General features: G+C 32.5%; 1 protein-coding gene across 5 annotated transcripts in view; it reads right to left on the minus strand.

Moving 5' to 3' along the window:
- The window catches only part of lig (ubiquitin-associated protein-like lingerer), a 99384-nt gene that overhangs the window by 12759 nt on the left and 68651 nt on the right, over positions 1-17974 (minus strand). For 4 of the 5 annotated variants that reach the window (XM_072531765.1, XM_072531766.1, XM_072531767.1 and 1 more), the window contains exons 11-13: positions 14700-15050; positions 12148-12390; positions 6869-7039 (exon numbers count right to left, since the gene is read on the minus strand). In XM_072531765.1, coding sequence (XP_072387866.1) covers positions 6869-7039; positions 12148-12390; positions 14700-15050 — 765 coding nt within the window. The remainder of the gene's footprint in view (positions 1-6868; positions 7040-12147; positions 12391-14699; positions 15051-17974) is intronic. The other variant, XM_072531768.1, reaches the window with a different exon arrangement.

The raw sequence follows: 17974 nt of genomic DNA on the forward strand, positions 1-17974 counted from the left end.
ACTTTTAGCTTTAAATTGTCTAAATTATGAATGGTTAGAAAACCAAATAAACCAATAGAGTAAGGTTCAGTTATTTGAATGTAGATATATAAATACATAAAATAAAAATACTTTAAAATAAAATACTTCGCCACTACTAACTTCACTGTTTATTTTTAAATTGTTATGAACTAGGCACAGCGACAAAACTTTAGACAAGGAATATTATTTCATATGTATGATTTCACATTTTCTAAGAGAAGACGCTACGTGGATTATTCTTAATGATGAAATAATTATTAAAATATTGGTAATCATGTTTGAACACGATTTCAACAGTTTTCGAAAAAAAAAAAATAAATTTAAATAGTTTAGGTGCTTCTAGCTGTCAAATAATGTTGTTTGTAAATGTCATTTCTTGTAATTTACTTTCGTTGTGACAGTGTAGTGTATTGTTGCATTTTTTTAAAGCTAACATTACTTTTTCGATTGAAATTCCACGTCACAATCATTTTACAAATGAAGAAATGCGGGATATACACAAGAAAATTTTTGGGTCGTTTGGCAGTCAGTTTGTATGTATGGGAGACAGAAGGCAACCAAATGAATAAAATCAAAAATCAATCAAAATTTCATTCACACTAAAATCCTAGAAGTAGATTAAAACCTATTGTGTATTATACAAACCATCGAAAATATCTTCTTCCATAATCGAATACAGGCAAAGATAAATGGAAAACTAACATAGTGTATACCAGTACAAAGCGGAGTCAGACAGGGTGACTCGTAAAGCCCCCTTTTCTTTAATATAATAATGGACGCAATAATAGAAGCAGTACGTAAAGCTCATGGTTACAGAATGGGGAACAAAGGAATCCAAATATTATGTTATGCAGACGGCGCCGCATTAATCGCTGAGACAGAAGACGAGCTCCAAAGATTAACACACATCTTCAATACAACAGTCAAGAAATACAATATGATAGAGAAAAAACCAAATGTATGACAACATCTAAATATCCACTACGATGTAAAATCGAAATTGATGGGAAAACAATAAAGCAGGAATCAAGGTTTAGATATCTGGGAATAGATATAACTAGTTACGGAGATGTTGAAGAAGTACGACAACAAAGCTTAAAAGCAAGTAAAGCGGCGGGATCTCTTAATGACACAATCTGGAAGAACAAACACCTAAGACAAGACACAAAAACAAGAATCTATAAAGCAGCAATTAGATCTATATTAACATACACGGAGGAGACAAGACCTGACACATCTAAAACGAGACGACTACTAGAAACAACAGAGATGAAAATACTTCGACGAATATCAGGGAAAAGTCTGTTGGATAGGGAGAGAAGCGAAAACATAAGAAGAGCATGCAATATACAAGACATAAATGGATGTGTGAGAAAACGGAAACAGGAGTGGAACGAACACAGTAGAATGGCAGAGGATAGGATAGTATGAATAGCACGAGATAAGTCACCAAATGGACAAAGAAGTATTGATAGACCAAGAAAAAGATGGTGCGACAATTTAAATAATTTAGGAGGCTAATATTGAAGAAGAAACAGGCTTTAAAGCCTACATACAAGAAGGAAGAAGAAGCTTTGAATTCTCCACGCCACAATTGAAGTTTTATATTATAATGTTTGTTTATCTGCTGTTAAGAAGTACTAACTTGTATTTAATTTTGTTCAGGTTTGTTAGAATTATTTTTTTTTACATTTTTTTTAGTTAGTTGTATTTTTATTGCAAAGAGTAACTGATAACGGCTGGCTTAATACAAACTGATTACTAGGGTCGTAACGATGGTTGAACGTACAGGGAAGTTGCTCGAATGTTTTATAAATCAGCATCAACCATCCAACGTAGTGCAAGTTGTTGGAGACAAACCAGGAAGCATGTAAGAAGTGGATAAGGTAGAAAACTTGCAACCATATGAAATAGATGTCAAACTTGCGACTACAATTTGGTCGAGAACATCAAAATTGGAATGATAACCAATAAGGTCAAATACTTTTCACGGAAGAGAGCAGTTATTGTATTGAAAAATTGTATGGAAGCCAAGGGGAACAAAATATACCTTTTTATTTTACTACTAGTCTAGTCACACGTCGCACACCGAGTAAGAGGCTTTATTATAAGTGAGTATAACAACAATAAATTGGCCAGCGTTTTCCCCAGACCTAAACCCATTTTTTCCAAAATTAGTTTTCGTTATGTGAAAATATAAAATTACCTCAGATTGCCAATGACATCTTAAAGAAAAGGCAACACTGTAAACTGTACACAGACACAAAAAACTTGTAGAATGTAACTGTTTAACAGATCATACCTAATCTTTCAGTCTCGTCATCGTTTCATCATAGGTACAGTTTTAATACTTTTAGCTTTAGATGGCCTAAACTATAAATGGTTAAAAAACCAAAAGAAGCATTAGACTAGGGTTCGGAAGTTTGGATATAAGTATGTAGGCATATAAATAAATACAATGTTATTGTGGAAAAAGATACAATGTGTTACAAGTGATTTTTTTTCATTTCATTAATAATTTCACTTTATATTTATAAATTGTTATTAAAATCGGTACAAAGAGAAAACTTTACGACATGGAATATTATTTTACATTTCCTTCAAGAGACGCCTCTTGGATGATCATTGATGATGAAATTATTTTGGTAATTATTAAAAGGCAAATTGGAAAACGAAAAAAAAAAACAAGGAAATTATTTGGTAATAATGTTTAAACATGACAATTTCAATAGTTTTCGAAAAACATGCATTTAAACAGTTTAGGTGCTTTGGGCTACCAAATAATTGTTGTTGGTGTCATTTCTTGTAAGATACTTATTTTTGCTACGATTGTGTAGTGTATTGTGGCATATTTTTTAAAGCTACCATTATTTTTTCCATTGAAATACCACGTCATAATAATTTTACAGATGAAGAAATGCGGGATATGATTTGTGTAGAGGCACAAGAAAATTTTTGGTTTGCTCGACAGTCAGATTGTATGAATTGCTATATGCAGACAGAAGGCAACCAAATCAACAAAATCAAAACTCCAACAAAGTGTTTTCTAATTTGTTTCATTTCATCCTTTAGGCGAAACAGTCATTTCGAACTAAAATTATAGAAGTAGATGGAAAATCCTAAAAAAGTTCACGTCAACTATCAGCAACAACAGGAGTAGGTAAGTCAGTCACCTATTATTAAGATTTAAACAAAAAAACTTCCAGGTTAGAGCTTCACCTCATCTCTAATTAACTGTTTGAAATAATCTAAATGGTACATTTCCTCACAGATGGATTAGCGGCGGAAGTGATTTGATTTTGAATGGCCACAAAAAAGCCCAGTGTAGAATCCGCTTGATCTTTTATGTTTGGGGACGTATGACTCATTAGTTTATGCCAATGAACTGGAGAATATGAAGAAAAATACAAAATGCTGCTGATTTTATAAAAATTATTAATCAATTACTAAAATTGGTAATTAAAATAGAAATTATTATCAAAGAATGAAAATTTCATTTTTAACACACTTTATTCTTTTCCACAACATTTTATTAAGGTACATTCAGTCGAATGGACACATTTTGGTCTAAATAACCTGATTATATCCTATGTCGCAATAGTTAGAATAGAATTTTTTTCGAATATAAACACCAGAAAATATCAAGCAACAGGTTATAATTTTAGTTTATTTTTTTATGTTACTATTTTATATCTAGATAGCAATATCTAGATAGATTTGAAAGCTCCACCCCACAATTTTGTTTTTTTTGAGTTATATCTTACATTATAATGTCTGTTGATCTGTTGTTAAGACATACTAACTTATATTTAATCAATTAGTTAAATTTATTTGGGTTTGTTGGAATTATTTTTGTTTACATTTGTTTTAATCAGCTGTGTTCTTATTGCAAAGAACAACTAATAAAGGATGCCTAATACCAACTGATATTACTAGAGTTGTAACAATGGTCGAACATACAGGAAAGTTGTTCGAATGTTTATTAATTCACCATCAACCATCCACCGTAGTCGTTGGAGACTCACCTGGGAGTATGTAAGTAAACAAGACAGAAAACAGCTGTAGTTGATCATTTTATAACGTTGCAACCATATAAAATAGACGTCAAACGGCAGTTCAAACCAAAAAACTACTCTAAGATGTTTGTGGAACCACCATAAGTAAGAGAACACTGAGGAGATTTAAAGAAGCTTGTCTTAAATCATGTGTGCCAATAAAAGTTCCCATACTCCAGACACCATCGTATAGCGCGATTAGAATTTGGTTGAGAACATCAAAATTGGAATGATAACCAATGGGGTCAAATTCTTTCACGGACGAGAGCCGTTGGGTAAATTTCATCTAAAGTAGGGAAAGATTGTATCGACGCCAAGGAGAACAAAATACATCTTTTTATTTTACTACTACTGTACCCACACGTCGCCCACTGTATAAGATACTTTTTATTAGAAGTGATATAACAACAATGAATTGACCAGCGTGTTCCCCAGACCTAAACCCATTTTTTCCAAAATTAGTGTTTGTTATTGGAAAATATAAAATTACCTCAGGTTGCCAATGACATCTTAAAGAAAAGGCAACACTGTAAACTGTATACAAACACAAAAAACTTGTAGAATGTTACTGTCTAGCAGATAATACCTAATCTTTCAGTCTCGTCATCGTTTCATCATAGGTACAGTTTTAAATCTCGATTGTAAAAAATGTTTAAACTAAGAAAGGTTAATAACCCATCAGGTTGAACAAGTTCATTATTAAACCTGTTATATTAACTGTATTGATAAGAAATCGGGTTGCATGTAATTATACAGAATGAGTTATAACTAGTGGGGGATTGATTAGGGTTCGTTTATTTCGAACTAAATATGTCCATTGAACGAAATAAGCCTTAATAAAATATGTTGTGGAACAAGATACAGTGCAACAGTTGGTTATTTCCGTTTGTCAATAATAATTTGACGAGCATTTAGTAATTAAGAGAGTTAAATGTCATCTTAACAGACTTAAATCTCATCAAAAGTACTGACTATCGATTATGAAAAGCAAAAAAAGGCCAGTCGTAAAAGCTCTATCAATAGACTGAACGATTGAAATGGCAAAAGATAGTAAAGGTGAAGACGAAAGGTTTACTGCACATTTATAAAATATTTTCACCCCATGTGAAAATATAGATGTATGTTCTATATCTGCACAGAATGGAACATACCAATACTGGCAAATGAAGAGATTTTTATTTTTACACTGAAATAAATAATGTTTAAAATCAAAGAAAAGATCAACCATAGGAAAGCACCTGGATTTGACATAGTAACTGGAGAAATTTTATAACAGCCTAAGCAAACAAACTACTACCTAAGCAAGTAGTACTTAAACATAATAATAGCTGCTCTCTGTTTAAACTACGGGGATAGATTATTGGAAAGTTGCAGAAATTATTTTCAAACCTGGTAATTATTATCAAACCTATCAAATTATCAAACACCCTATAAAATCACTTCCTACAGACCATTTCTTGTCATGTCTGAATTATAGGCAAAAAGATTTAAACCAGTTATACCCTCACAACAACTTGGATTACAACATTGATCAAGTACATAGACTAGTTAGTATTCATCTATAGGAGAAAAAAATATGCTCAACAATCTTTCTTGGTGTATCTCAGGCCTTTGGTAAGGTATGACATGATGCATTAATATATAAGTTATAAAAATATTTTCCAAAACAATATACCTACATCTTGGAATGGTATTTATCAAGCAGATTCTTTAGAATTAAACATGAAGACTTTTCAATAAAGATAATCCAAACAGGGAAACCACAGTGAAATGTAATTGGCTTAGCCATTTACCTATTGTTTTAAGTATATGTGACAATCTGATAAACATCATAAGTTAATAGTTTCACAGCCGTTTGAATATTTACACATCTTGGATTAGTTTCAAAACGTGGACATCTAGAAGAGTTTTATCTATATCTTACACAAAATCTCCAGGTGATTCCAACAGTTCAAATTCAACAAAAAACTTTCCGAAAATAAATCAGGAATATCTATTATACTTTACGAATAATTAATAGTAGTAAGACAAATACAAATAATTTCTGATAGCGAAAAATGATTAATGAATACCCATTAATAGTAAAGAATTAAGAGAACAGTTTAAGATGTGGCGAGCGGATCAAATCAAATATGACAAGGGAAATGTATCAAGATTTTTATTTAATCTTTTAGGAAGATTATATCTTATTTAATCCGTTATGTTTGGCCTTCTCCTCAGTTTTTTCTATAACTCTGAAGGTTTATGTTTGGTTTCTGAGTCTGAATCCATCTTGCAATACTCTCTTCAGGAATCTTCTAAACATAACCGCTGAGTGTTCTAATACGCCTCACGACATATTGTACTTCCTGTTCTTCCTAATATCCTGAGTGTTTTCAACATAAGCATAAAGTTTAACACTGCAAAACGTTGGTAAGATATATTTATCCGATCTGCTTTATAAACGCAGCATTTGACAGAAGAAATGTTATTAAAATAATGTTAGGAACGTTTGCTTTTATGTTTTTAATTTTATATTTCTTTTATTTCCAAGGATACACCAGATTTCTTAGTCCCTGATTATAATGTATCTAAAGAACACAATGAAAATAAACTTATATTAACTAGGGCGCGAATAAGCGACTATACTTTTATTTATATCAATTTATTTAGGATAATTATTTTTTGTTTACTCTTATAATAATTTTCAAAATATAAAAACCCTGCAAAGAGGTGCATTTTTAAGAAAAAATCCGCAAAACATGCTCCACTTCTCTCGAAAAATATAATTTTTTTAATCAATGTTTTCTTACCTGATGAAGAGGCTGCTGCATAAGGTGCTGCTGATGTGGAGGCATGGTGGGTATGTACACTGGTGGAGCGTAGCCCGTCCCACCTGGCGCTAACCCTGCATTTTGACTACCGTGAATGCCACCCGTGAACGGAGGAGGCGTCCCCGAATGGAAACCCTGTTTTTCATATGACTAAACGTGAAAAAGACAATCTTATTTAGTTAGTTTAATGACAGTTAATTTTTTTATTTAATAATTACCAAGCGACGGAAAAACTTTGTATAATGTCTACTTAACCTACAAAACTACTATAATCAATTTCTAAAAACATGGCTTCACAGCCATAAGAGTCGATTTCACGTATCCATGTGAAATTTAATCATCATTGCGTGTTATTATATATGTATTCTAATCTTTGGAACATTTTGGAAGCTGTTTCACCAAATCCAAGCTGTATTTATTGATACCAGTGTAATTACTTTTTTTCGTTTCAGAGGAATTTTTAACGATTGAATATAAATTATTAGTGATTATAAGAGCATCCTATTAAATATTATTATCTAATGATTAGTGAGTTTTCTAGCTATACCGAGAAAATTGTGATTATTTCACTTTTCGTAGTAGTTTTTATAGTGGCTCCTCACTTATTTTTCTAATATTAATTTTAAAGTTAACTATCGCTTGGGTTTGTGGCGGGTATTATCGTATTTACCGCAAAATATTGGTCATAAGACCTTTGTACCATAAAATTAATATTTAAACGCGATATTAATTTAACGAACGAGTATTTTACAACAGTAAATCATGTACGAAAGCATTTAAGATTAATATTAAATCAATGTAGAAGAAACAGTTTGAACAATGTTTATTATCTCAGATTGCCGAAGACATCTTTAAAAAAAGGCAACACTGCAAACGATGCACAAAACACAAAAAACTTGCGAAATGTGACTGTTTAGCAGATAATACCTAAACTTTCAGTCTCGTCATCGTTTCATCACAGATAAACTTTTTCAACTTTTTTTAATTCTACATTTCCTACCAGACTTTGCAACCGTATTAACCAATTAAACAAAACTCACAAGAAGAAAATTAAGTTAATGACTAAGAACATAAAATAAAATTCAATTACAGTAAGTGTTCAAAATGCCCTCCGTTTCGCAAATACACAAGTCTATTCTTTTTTATAAAGATTCCATTAACCTTCTAAACGGAAGGGGTCAGCTATGATGTCATTAAATTGACGTTGAATTCTTTCTACCAATTCTTGGCGTAAATTTACCTCTGTAGCATAGACTTTTTCCGTAATATACGACCAAACTGCGTAGACCAAAGGGTTAAAATCGTAAAATTAAAATTATAAAGATCTTCGCTCGTTTAGCGTTAAATCTTCTAATATCTCGAATAAGGAATTGTTTAAAAAATCAAGATACATATCACCATTTAAATTTCCAGGTAGAATATGATAACCTATTAATTTGTTACCTAAAGTAAAGAGTGTTGGTAACGTGATACCCTTTTGACTCGTGGATTCTCATCACACCAGTAGTGTGCATTATGGGAGTTAAACATACCTTGTCGCGTAAAGGTGGCCTCGTCCGTAAAAAGAATGCATTTTAAAAAATTTGGATTGTGGGCTGTCCTTTGTTGCAATGTTTCACAAAAATCCACTCTAACCGGTAGATCATCTGGCAAGAGCTCTTGGACTTGTCTGTAATGATAAGGATGTAATTTCTGTTCTTTCAGTATCCGCTAAGTACTTGAAGAAGAAGTATTTGTTTGTCTTGCTATATTCCTTACGCTAACTGTTGGATCTTGATCAAGAAAATTTAAAATATTATTTTCTTTATTAATTGTTTTTGTTGTTTTTGGTCTACCAGAATTTATTTTATTTGGTCTCACATTCTCAGTTTCTCGACAACGTCGTTCAACGGCTCTAAATGTTTTTTTACTTGGTAAGTTTCTTCTAGGAAACTTTTCTGCATAACGTGTCACAGCTGCACTATAACATCCTATACATTCGTTTAAGGTTAATAACATGTCAGTGTATTCAACATTTGAGTACATTTTGATTTGATTTTACAAATAACAAGGTTTCAAAACTCTAATTATTGTTGATTTATCGTCATAACAATCAATAAATGTCAGATTTCCATTGCACACTTGGAGAAAATAGAGGTATACCTATTAGAACTTTATCATTATTACCAGCATCAATTATTACTTCATAATTTTCAAATCAAAATATTCCGAAAACGGTACACAGTATCGAGTTTTACCAAGAGTACCTTTCTCGTGTAAAATTGAATGATGTTTAAGTTTACTTGAAATTTTGATTAATAATTATACTCTTAAAAAAGTTATATTGATTAATACTTAGTACGAATCGTGTAACTAGCTCCCTCTATGAGAATCAGATATAAAAACAAATTCATGGGATGTATCAGCTTCCAAAACATATTCGTATAAAATTTCATTAGAATGTTGCCAGTAGTTTCGGCAAAATCGTAAAAAATGCGTAAAATTTTTTTTTCTTCAACGCCCTGTATCTTGAAAAGGATGGCGTTACAAAAATTTTTTTACTAAGCAAACCCCAATTATTTTTCAGTTTTTTACCTACCCTAGAGACGGGGTTACCTATTTTGGAAACACCCTGTATACACCATTTGATTATTTCAACGCGACGTTTCGGGAATTCGAGCTGTTCTTAGATGAAATCTAATAAGTAAAAGAGTAAGTGCGTTTCTTTTGTGCTGTTAATAATTTATCAGTTATGCCATCGATTTTTTCTTATTTACAATCATATAATATTTCATTTTTTTTGGCTTTAATTAATCAACCAGCTGATTTCTATATTTCCTGATAATACGCCAGAAAAATCTAGATTTGGTAGGGTAGGTTTTATAATAAAAAGCAATGAGAATATAATGACTCAGAAGAATAAAATAGTTGACCAATGGTCTACAAATCAAACACGATCAAAAAAGGAAATAAAGGTTAAACGATTTCACTTCTTTGCAAATCTATTCCTAACGACTAAGTACAATATTAAGCAGATTTTTAAAATGTATTCAGTTTAGTGTGAACAGTTAATCAGTATTACAGGGTGTTTCAAAAAAAGGTAACCCCGTCTCTAGGGTAGGTAAAAAACTGAAAAATAATTGGGGTTTGCTTAGTAAAAAATTTTTGTAACGCCATCCGTTTTCAAGATACAGGGCGTTGAAAAAAAAAATTTTTACGCATTTTTTACGAATATGTTTTGGAAGTTGATACATCCCATGAATTTGTTTTTATATCTGATTCTCATAGAGAGCGCTAGTTACACGGATCGTACTAAGTATTAGTCAATATAACTTTTTTTAAGAGTATAATTATTAATCAAAATTTCAAGTAAACTTAAACATCATTCAATTTTACACGAAAAAGGTACTCTTGGTAAAACTCGATACTGTGTACCGTTTTCGGAATATTTTGATTTGAAAATTATGAAGTAATAATTGATGCTGGTATAAAATAGTTAGTAATTAAACAAAACTCATAAGAAGAAAATTAAATTAATGACTAAGAACATAAAATAAAATTCAATTACAGTAAGTGTTCAAAATGCCCTCCATTTTCGCAAATACACAAGTCTATTCTTTTTTCTAAAGATTCCATTAACCTTCTAAACGGTAGGGGATCAGCTATGATGTCATTAAATTGACGTTGAATTCTTTCTTCCAATTCTTGGCGTGAATTTACCTCTGTAGCATAGACTTTTTCCTTAATATACGACCAAACTGCGTAGTTCAAAGGGTTAAAATCGCATGACCGAGGAGGCCAATGAATCGGAGCTTCTGCACCTCTACCAACCCATCGATTCGGAAAATGATTACTCAACCAATTACGACACCTTCTATCAAAGTGTGGTGGAGCTCCATCGTGCATATAAATTAAAGATCTTCGCTCGTTTAGCGTTAAATCTTCTAATATCTCGAATAAGGAATTGTTTAAAAAATCAAGATACATATCACCATTTAAATTTCAACCAATTAATTTGTTACCTAAAGTTGCTGCACAAACATTAACTTTAAATGAGTGTTGGTAATGTGATACCCTTTTGACTCGTGGATTCTCATCACACCAGTAGTGTGCATTATGGGAGTTAAACATACCTTGTCGTGTAAAGATGGTCTCGTCCGTAAAAAGAATGCATTTTAAAAAATTTGGATTGTGGGCTGTCCTTTGTTGCAATGTTTCACAAAAATCCACTCTAACCGGTAGATCATCTGGCAAGAGCTCTTGGACTTGTCTGTAATGATAAGGATGTAATTTCTGTTCTTTCAGTATCCGCCAAGTACTTGAAGAAGAAGTATTTGTTTGTCTTGCTATATTCCTTACGCTAACTATTGGATCTTGATCAAGTAAATTTAAAATATTATTTTCTTTATTAATTGTTCTTGTTGTTCTTGGTCTACCAGAATTTATTTTATTTGGTCTCACATTCCCAGTTTCTCGACAACGTCGTTCAACGGATCTAAATGTTTTTTTACTTGGTAAGTTTCTTCTAGGAAACTTTTCTGCATAACGTGTCACAGCTGCACTAGAACATCCTTAACATTCGCTTAAGGTTAATAACATGTCAGTGTATTCAACATTTGAGTACATTTTGATTTGATTTTACAAAAAAAAAAAAGGTTTCAAAACTCTAATTATTGTTGATTTATCGTCATAACAATCAATAAATGTCAGGTTTCCATGGCACACTTAGAGAAAATAGAGGTGTACCTATTAGAACTTTATCATTACTACCAGCATCAATTATTACTTCATAATTTTCAAATCAAAATATTCCGAAAACGGTACACAGTATCGAGTTTTACCAAGAGTACCTTTCTCGTGTAAAATTGAATGATGTTTAAGTTTACTTGAAATTTTGATTAATAATTATACTCTTAAAAAAGTTATATTGACTAATACTTAGTACGATCCGCGTAACTAGCGCCCTCTATGAGAATCAGATATAAAAACAAATTCATGGGATGTATCAGCTTCCAAAACATATTCGTATAAAATTGCATTACAATGTTGCCAGTAGTTTCGGCAAAATCGTAAAAAATGCGTAAATTTTTTTCTTTCTTCAACGCCCTGTATCTTGAAAACGGATGGCGTTACAAAAATTTTTTACTAACCAAACCCCAATTATTTTTCAGTTTTTTACCAACCCTAGAGACGGGGTTACATTTTTTTTAAACACCCTGTATATACCATTGACCCTCAAACGAGAAATATATTGTAATCGAATTATACTAATTACTCACATTAACTTTTCCTAAAGCGGTGTGAGATTTCCCGTACATAGCAGAGAGATCAGTAGCCGTAGATCCCGTGGAAGAGGCATTCGCCGCGCTACCTTTCTGCCCCTGCGTGTTGCTTACATAACCAGCTTTAGTATAGTCTTGTGACTGGCCTAGGGTATCATAGTTGCCATAGTTGCTGTACGTCGCAGGTTTGGGATATTGGGTGCTGTTACTGGAACCATGGGTGTTTGTTTGTGGGAGTTGCTAAAAATAGTTCAAGTTAACACGTATGTCGTTTTTTGTTTATTTATATTTGACGATTCTGACTGATCAGTGTGCCAAAGACATCTTGGTGTAAAGATTAAATCTGTAAGTAATTCACAGATATCAAAAAACTTGATAAGTGTGTAAGCTTACAGCAGACCTGTACACTCAGTCTCGTCATCGTTTCATCATAAGCAATGGGGAAAGACGTATTAATCAAATATGCCTTTTTGTTCAAATTATAAAAAAGCCAAAAAAAAATATCTGCAGTTCGTGAGCACAATATTTAAAAAAAAAAACAAAGCATTTAAGCAATTGAAATCAGAGGTTTACACGGAGTTAGAATTATCTTCCGGGTTTGGACCACATCTTATTTAAACGATCCATGTGTGGGTCCATCCCAACGTTTCCCTACAATTGTATGTAGCTTCGGGAGTAGGGCGACAAACTGTTGATCCTGGCAACATATGAATTCAACGTACCCAAAGGTAAACCAACGGTCGGGTAGGGAAATACTCAACGCACTAGAGCGAACAGTCCAGAAAGGTCTCTTGCTTTTTATTTATGTTAGGGCATGTCTTGGAACTTCTTCCATTTCTCCTTTATGATTTTTTTTTATAGAATAGTAGAGATTTTTGGAAAGATTATGGGTTTTTCAAACAATGTACAGTTTTTGACAGTGCGCCGTCATTGCAGAGTAGACAAAAATACCAGATCTAATCTGCCAGCATGGACCAGAATTTTTGGATGTTGGTTTGTTTTTGACGGACAATCGGTTTCGCCGACATATAGGTGACAGGAGTTGGAATATTACAAAACAATAATACGCTAGGTCCTAATATATGGTTCAGAGATCTGGACTCTAACAAAAAGAAATGAAAACATGTTAGGATGTTTCGAAAAGTGTGCTAAGGCGAATCTATAAAGCGGTGAATGACAATGGAGTGAGAAGATATCAGGAACCAGATATCATAAAATACATTAAAAGACGATGTCTGAGGTGGGTAGGGCATGTAATGCGGATGAAAATGATGAGTTGGAATATTTCGGACGTGTGATGAGATATCCGGGGAAATTTTACACCTTATAATATAAGATCAAATTTGCCGGAAGAGTCCAGGCCAAAGAAGAACATGTTATCGATTACTACACAAATGAGAGACGGAATATATAAAACAAGAAGGAAAGGCGGTGGTGGATCTTTGGGAACAGGCAATAATTTTGGACGATCGGGAAGTGACAGCTAATATTCGGAAGGAAAGTAACATTATGTAGGAGGAATAGGATCTGAGTTAGCGGGACATTAGATACATACGAGGATTTAGATATCAATAGTTAATGCGGATTGTGAACTTAAGATAAGGAATTACTCTATGGTATAATTAATTATAAAATTCTTTTGAGCTAGATACCAATCACAGAATTACAATGAGTGAATGAACCAATCGATCATTCAGACTAGGAGTGACTAACATATCGAAAAATGGAAGGGACTGGCTATTTTCTACATCTATTGCAGATAACTCGGTTGCCATGTATTCAATTAATCGGGGAAAGAACGAAGGGTGTTTTAGCCATTAGGTCATGTCATCAACCTACCGGAGCCCTACCAGAACCATTTAAGTTTAAAGCGGTACGGTTCCAGAGCTGTGGGCTCACGTCCATGGGTGTTCCAGAATTTGTCAAATCCATGGTTTTGGCAAGGATTTATCGTTGCCAGATGAGTCAGCACAGTAACGAGAGAATCTTGTACGTGAATTTGGTAAATAGGAACTACCCAGGGAATTCTGTAACTCCGGTGAGTTAATGGTCTTGACAATGAAGCGAAGGGATACACTTTTCTTGAGGATTTTGTGAAGATCGTAAATTCTGGGATAGGTAGAATTTTTAATAATTATTACAAACTTTTCGATATTTTCAGTGATACTGAATTGTTTGAGGATGGAAGAAATTGCGCTTTCGATCGCGAAAATGATTGAGTAAGTGCCTTTGACTTTTTTATCTGGACAAATATCCTCAAAAGCTTATTTAACTTTTTGTGATCAACTTAATCACATTTAAAGGGCATGCTCACCGAGTTTTTGATCTGAAAGTATGATAATAGGAACTGCTCTTTATTTGCAATTTGATGAACTACTTTAAATTCCATTTCTAAACGGAAATTGTTAATTTTCCATAAAAAATGTGCAATAAAGCAACTTGTTTGATCAACTTTAATCGACCAACCAAACTTGACTCACGATTTTCTAATTTTCGACATAATAATTAGTTAACAATAGGTAAATCTTACACAACTAAATTTTACTTACCGCTGCGTACATGCCGAACTGGTAGTTTGGAGCGAGGGTGTTGAACGTTGTCGCATAGAAGTAAGGCGGAGGAGCGGTACCGGTCAGTATCGGCTGGCCTTGATGTCCTTGCGTCAAAGTGCTGGTCTGCTGGGAAAGGGTGGTTGGAACGGGAGACGCGTTGTTGTCGGCTCTCGCAAACCTCCCATCCGATAGCGAATACCCGACGTTGCCCAGTGCTGCGGCGTCTCGTACAGCTGGCATCGTCGTCGGCGTCTGATAACTCATATCATAGTAGGGCGTCGTCGTCTGTGTAGGATAAATACATAGGTTCGTCACATTCGATGGTACCAAATCGACGTCACCAGGTAACTTAGCAAATTTTTCAAGTTTCAATTGAGGTTAAATTGTAACGAAAAGAAAGCTGGCATTTTAAGCGGTGATTGGAGTCAAAAGATGAAGAATGCTTTGGAGGCAAGTCGATTTGATGTGATGTTTAATGAAAAGAATGCGAGGACTGTGTATTTTTGATCAGTGCATACCTTCCACCTTATCACACCTTTAAGCATTATGTGGCAAAGTAAAAACAGGTGGATACAAAGAGTTAGTGCAAAATTGGTAGTCGTCAGTCAATTTTTTAAATTACATAATTAAATTCAATGGGAATAAAAGACTGCATTCTAATACTAAATTGTATTAAATTGATTCACCTCCTTTTACTTTGGTACCACAAATTTAGATATGTTTTATATAAACGAAATGAAAAATGATATCTACACTGAATATGCCTACCTATCGAACAATTCTAAAATATCCCTTCAATTGACGATAATATATTTTTAACGGCACTATCTATACGATACGTTTTTTAAACTTTAAATTACCATTAGCTATGATGGTAAAAGTTTTTGAAATTGTTTATTGATTCCAATTTATATTTTTGTCCAGTAGAGTGCAAATGAAGAACGACTAACTATATAAACTACATGGTTAGTAGTTCTATAAACTACGTTATATTGACTTACTTTCACCTCAATATATTGACATTTATAAGTCATATTTTGCATTTTAAAAATGTCAGATTTTGTAAAATCATCTTTTCGCAATGAGGTGCTATTGAAAAATTAATGGTTGAGAAGGAAATTGAAAAACTTAACTGAAACTAATAAAACTGAAGACTGAAGTGATATTGTTATAGAATTAAATGGTTAACATTTAAAACTGTATGAGAGAAAAGCGATAAAATAGGGATAACTTAAGGTTAGTTTACATAAAATCTTTTGGGAACAGGAAAATATGAAAGTATTAAAAAAGACTGATATGTTTGTGTACACACTTATGACAAATTAATTATTGGAAAAGAAACGTATTTTTGAAGTGTGTAAAGCATTTAATTCCTAGCTGAGCACTTTCGACTTAAAAAGCCATTCTCAGAGCTATGTTACAATAGAATAACTAATATAAATAACTAATTAAGTGTTACAATGTGTAACGTGGTCAAATTTATAAAGTAAGTAACACTAATGTAATAGTTTTTTTTTTTCTCTAAAACAACTTCAAAAGTTAAAAAAATCTAAGACAGAACATTAGACTCAACAAAAATTACATTAAATTTTTTTTTCATGGTACGGGTGTAAGTATCCGACCATCTGGATGGAGTTGAACTTGAAATGAACCCCAAAACTTTTATTTCCAGCAATATTTACAAATATTCATAAGTTAATGTTCCAATAGGACGTGTAGTTAGTTTTGTCAATACTCCACTAGCTTCACTAGCAAAATTTATTAACACTCTCTTCTCCAAGATCTAATTAATTACTCTCCCAAATATTCTGTCAACGACACTTTAGATTTAATCTCCAAACTTTCTTAAACTACTCTTCCAAACAACGTTACTATGGTCTCTTTTGAGACCAGTCTCCCGTCGTCCCAGGAACACAACTCAAAATTATTGGCAATATCATTTTAAAGTCATCTACTTTAAAAAATGTATAATACATGTCTGAATTGTCAATATGAAAGAGTTAGATAAAAGAAGAATTTTTGGAAATTTGTGGAAATCAAAATGTTAGTTTAAACAAACTTTAAATTAAAAGCGTAGTTAATTTCCAGTAAAAAATAGTAAACAGTAACAATTATTACTATCAATGTAAATATTGCAGCTAAATTAATTAAAAAATATATTTATTTTGTGACTAAACATTGTGTCGATGAAGATTAGTAGGTATGCACTTCTCTTGTATAGTTTAACCCCAAAATGTTATATAAAAAGCAGCGTAAAAATTTAAAAAAATTTAGTTTAAAAAATTCTTTCTCAATCATTATTTTAATCAAGTAGGTAGTTGTAGTGAATATATTCACTATGCGAAATACTGATTTTGAGATAGATAAAGATTTATTTTTCAAAATACAATTCTCCCAACAATGTACACATCTTTCCAAACTGTTTTCTTGTGTCATCTTAATACAATTTACTATTTTTTATTGGGAACAAGCCACAGTTTTACTTTTATTTTGCGTTTATAAATAAACTTATTTTAAAGTGGCTTGTTCCCAATAAAAATAGTAAATTGGCTTTGACGTTTCGATTTCCAATCCGGAAACAGATTTCAAAAAAATTCTGAATGCTCAACCTTAAATAATTGGTGTGGGTGGTAATACCAATATGACAGTTGACCTTGGCCTCAATCTTATTAGACCTTAAACATTGCCAACATTTATAAGATCTAGGTCAAGTAAATCAACTGTCAAATTGGTATTCCAAGGCCAATTATAAATATTTATAGGTTAAGAGCCTTCATATTTTTAACTCAGAATTATTTTTATTTATGTGTAATTATCTATTTATTACGACAATATTTTGAAGCAATTAAATTTTTTAATATTGCATTAGAGGATTTCAAATCAATCAGAAAATAAGTTTGGCAGATGAACAAGAGGGTTTTCGCCGTGTAAGATCGTGTACAGATGCAATATTCGTTATAAAGCAAATTACTGAGAAATCACTAGAGTATAATAAACCAACATTTCTGTGTCTGATTCACCTAAAGAAAACATTTGACAGAGTAAGACTCAAAGATGTAATCCATTTTTTGTATAATAGAGAAGTTCTCCTAAATATTATAAAAACTATCGAAAACATCTACCAAAACAACAAAATGGAAGTCAGAATAGATGGACAACTAACAGAACCTATAGAAATAGGCAGCGGAATAAGACAAGGGCATTCATTGAGCTCCATGCTCTTCAATTTAATCATGTATGAAATAATCAAAAGCGTTAACAAAGATAGAGGA

The sequence above is a fragment of the Diabrotica undecimpunctata genome, chromosome 5, assembly GCF_040954645.1.
Source record: "Diabrotica undecimpunctata isolate CICGRU chromosome 5, icDiaUnde3, whole genome shotgun sequence".
In the NCBI taxonomy this organism is placed as follows: domain Eukaryota; kingdom Metazoa; phylum Arthropoda; class Insecta; order Coleoptera; family Chrysomelidae; genus Diabrotica; species Diabrotica undecimpunctata.